The sequence below is a fragment of the Neomonachus schauinslandi genome, chromosome 8, assembly GCF_002201575.2.
Source record: "Neomonachus schauinslandi chromosome 8, ASM220157v2, whole genome shotgun sequence".
In the NCBI taxonomy this organism is placed as follows: Eukaryota; Metazoa; Chordata; class Mammalia; order Carnivora; family Phocidae; genus Neomonachus; species Neomonachus schauinslandi.
Window position 1 is genome coordinate 141885588 of NC_058410.1, and position 4156 is coordinate 141889743.

At 43.7% G+C, this 4156-nt stretch overlaps 1 protein-coding gene across 1 annotated transcript in view; it reads left to right on the plus strand.

Moving 5' to 3' along the window:
• Positions 1-569: 569 nt before the first annotated feature.
• The window catches only part of NRSN1 (neurensin 1), a 9250-nt gene continuing 5663 nt past the window's right edge, over positions 570-4156 (plus strand). The window contains exon 1 of the mRNA XM_021697105.1: positions 570-773. Within this exon, the coding sequence (XP_021552780.1) occupies positions 570-773 (204 nt within the window). The remainder of the gene's footprint in view (positions 774-4156) is intronic.

A 4156-nucleotide genomic window follows, 5' to 3' on the forward strand; every position in this document is an offset into this window, starting at 1 on the left:
AGGTACAGATCTGAGATTCAACAGTCTCGCACAATTCACAGCGCTTACCAGAGCACATACCCTCCCCAGTTTCTATCACCCAGTCACCCCATCCCTCCCACCCCACCCCCCACTCCAGCAACCCTCAGTTTGTTTCCTGTGATTAAGAATTCCTCATATCAGTGAGATCATATGATACATGTCTTTCTCTGTTTGGAGAGTCTTGTCTTCTTTTTTTTTTTTTTATTCTTATGTTAATCCCCATACATTACATCATTAGTTTTAGATGTAGTGTTCCATGATTCATTGTTTGTGCATAACACACAGTGCTCCATGCAGAATGTGCCCTCCTCAATACCCATCACCAGGCTAACCCATCCTCCCACTCCCCTCCCCTCCAGAACCCTCAGTTTGTTTCTCAGAGTCCATAGTCTCTCATGGTTCATCTCCCCCTCCGATTTCCCCCCCTTCATTCTTCCCCTCCCGCTACCTTCTTCTTCTTCTTCTTTTTTTTTGAATATGCCTTTTAATCCTGAAGCCAGAGCTCATGGGGCTGATGCCTGTGGATGTTGTCATTCCAGCTGGGAAGGATGAGTTCTTGCAGCAACATTTGTGGGTCCAAGCAGGCACCCGTGTCCTTGTTATCATCTACTACCGAGGGCAGGTACCAGAGCTACGGAGTCCGGTCCTACCTGCATCAGTTTTATGAGGACTGTACCACCTCGATCTGGGAGTATGAGGACGATTTCCAGATCCAGAGATCACCTAATAGGTGGAGCTCACTATTCTGGAAGGTAAGAACAGAACATGTTTGTAAGTCAAGAAATGGAAACGTTACTGAATATGGTAAATCCTGTAGCTAGGAAGAACTGAGAGGTCTGGGCCTCTCTGTGTGCATCCATCTTGATGATCCTAAGTGCAGTCTTCTTCCCTTAGAAAAGGAGAATATAAACCTTGGGCTGAAGAAAGCCCCTGAGCACAGCACAGTGGTTGATTTGCAGGTTAAACATAAATAGGTATAAATGTCATCATTAATTATTATTGTTGCTACTGTTACTGATGTGCCGCTAAACTCACCAGCTGTGAAGCCACCCGTAGGCAAAACGTTATATGCCCTCAGTCTCCCCTGTAGGCTTGGTGAGTATCATTTGACAAATTGCAACAAGTATTAAAAAGAAATCGTTGGGTATTGAGAGTTGATGCTGAGACATAATACAATGGTCGTGTGCTGTCTGTACCTCTACCAGACGTGATCATGAGGCTCTGTGAGCTCCAGCTTCTTCTCATGAAAGCACCTCATTAGACAATGTACTCAGTCATTCAGCATATGGCTGGTGAGCACCTCCTCTGTGTCGAGAAGTTGCAACGTGCTAGAAATTAAAGTGATGAGAAGGAAAAGCCCTCGCCCTCTTGGAAGTTGCAACCTATCAGGGAAAACAGACCGTAAATGAATAAACCACATACTAGAAGGTCAGGTGATAACAAGTGCTGTGGAGAGAAATGAATCAGGACAAGACAGTAGGGAGTGATGGAGGCCTGGTATTTAGTATGCTGTTTGTAGACAGCCCTTCAGAGGAGACAACATTTGAGCAAGTACCAGGATGAGCTGAGGGAGCAGACTGTAAGATGACCTGGCTGAACGTCCTCCTGGGCTGGGAAAATAGCAAGTCCAAAGCTCTGAAATGGGAACCAATTTCGTGTGCTTGAAAAATAGCAAGAGTTCCAGTCTGGCTAGAGTAAAATGAGAGGAGAAAAAGGACAAGTGAGGAATGCAGAAAAATAACAGGACACGGATGATTTGTGTAGCACCTTGTAGATGATAATGAGGACACTGGCTTTTACCTTGAGAGATACGGGAAGCCACCTGAACATTTTAAGCAGAGGGGTGACACGATCGGACTAATATTTCAACAGGATCGTGCTGACTACAGTTTGAAAAATAGATTATAGGAGGACAAGGGTAGAGGCATCCAGGTTATTTGGGAGGCTCTGAAAGCACCGAGGCAAGAGATGATGATGGCTTGGAGTAGGGTGGTGTTGGTAGAGATGGTGAGTAGTAGTCTGAATTAGCATAAAGTTTGAAGACAAAGCTGTCAGGACGTGCTGATGAAGTAGACAAGAGAGAAAGAGCCAAGCACAGCTCAAAGGCTTGCAGCCTGAGCTATTTACTGAATGATGTTATAATTTTCTGGGAGGAAAACACTGGGAGAGCAGTGGGAATGGTGGGGAACCAAGAGTCTGAGTTTGGCCATGATATGCTGGAGATGCCTATCACACATGTGAGTGGGGATCTCTAGTGGTAATTTAAATGCAGCTCATGAGTTGGGAGTCCCTGACATACAGAATACATAAGAGGCACCAGACTAGATAAAATGACCCAGGAAGAGAGTATGGACGTAGAAGAGGGCATCGAGATGTCTGAACATTTAGAGATCAAGAAAAGGGTGAGGATTTAGGGAGGGAGGCTGAGAAGGTACAACCTTAGGTGGGGCCTCAGCTCGGGGATCCCAATCGTCCCCAACCTTCTCCCAAAAGATCCCAGAATGTTTTACATTGATGTTGACATAAACTTAACAATTTATTGGCAATATAGTTTAACAAGAGGCAATGTCACATAATGCTTATGAGCATAGACTCTGTCCTCAGACTACACAGGTTCAAACCTCAGCTCTTACATTTAACAGCACTGTACCTTTGGGCAAGTTAATTGACCTTAGTGGGCCCCAGTGGTAATGCTTATCATACCTACCAGGTAAAGCTGTGAGAATTAAGTAAGATGTCTTGTATGCAATCAAGCATTCAGTGTATTAACTCCTACTATCAGAGGTCCTATGAAACACTGGATCCTGAAGTGGAAAGAAAATTTGAAATCTAGTTAATAAATAAAGTACTGGGCAACACAGTTGTTAACATGCATTACCCAAGACCTGTGTTAATTCATATCTTACAAGTGTCATGTACTCTGTATTAAAATTGATCGAGCCAGCGTCCTTGCCCTGTGGAAATGTCATGTCTGATGAATCCTTACTGGCTTGGACTGATGAAATACATAGCCAAGCTTGGCACATCTTGTATTTACCCAGTTAAGTGGGTGGCTGCTTCCTTATGTGTCAAAAAAACAAATATTTGCCTGACAGATCCGTTGTGCCAAGGGCCTGAAATACCACTGTCATAGAGAATATTGAAACCATTCCCACCATTCCAAGGCACTACCAGTTAGGAGATTTGAGAAGCTATAAATCCATCAAATAATACGTAGGTATGGATTTAAAATAACTCACAGTAAATTACCAACCCCAGAATTCAGATTTCAGAATTCTCTCTTCTATTTTACACAAACAAGATTCAAAAGTATCTGTTCCCCATTGTGCTGGACCTACTTTAGGGACTAGAAACAGGCAAAAGTCCATGGCCTCACATAGAGATTATATTCCAGCAAAATCCAAATCCTAGACTCAGATCCTAATCACAAAACACAAGACTGGCATTCCAAAGCTTAGAGTCAACCTGAATCACCTAAGAAGTCACTGTCTTAGAGACCTCCCCTCTACCAAGGGAATAAACTAAATGTTCTTTGGTTTCCTTCTAGAAAGGACAGGTGAATCCATCTCAGTGGGATTTATGAAATGCTTTGTATCAGTACAGAGAAAGACAATGATTGTGCACATGTTTCTAATCATGATTCGTTTTTGTGATTTTTTTTTCTTTCATTTTAAACTGCATCTGTGGGTGGTTCCAGTTATGGGCTTGCCCTCTCCCGATTCCCAATAAAGTGGTGCTGAGGGATTGTTGGTTTCTTGCTAGAGGCTATGATGCTGCACTGGGCCAGAAGCTTGGAGGGGCGTAATGAGAATGGAGATTGGAGTCTAATGAGCTTGAGGTAGAGTCTTTGCCCTGTCATGTGGATCCATATGGCCTGGATCTCACAATGCTATTCATTCTTTCTTTCTACATATGCTTATATGTCCACTATGTGCACGGTTATGGGATAGGCTCTGGGATTCCTTTGTGAATAAGATGCTGTTCTTCACCTGTGACTTAGACACAGCCTTGACCTGAAGGAGTTCGCAAAGAGGGAAGGCGGACATGTCTGCAGACAGTTACCATCCAGCATGATAAACACCACCCTAACACACACACACACACACACACACACACACACACACACACACACACA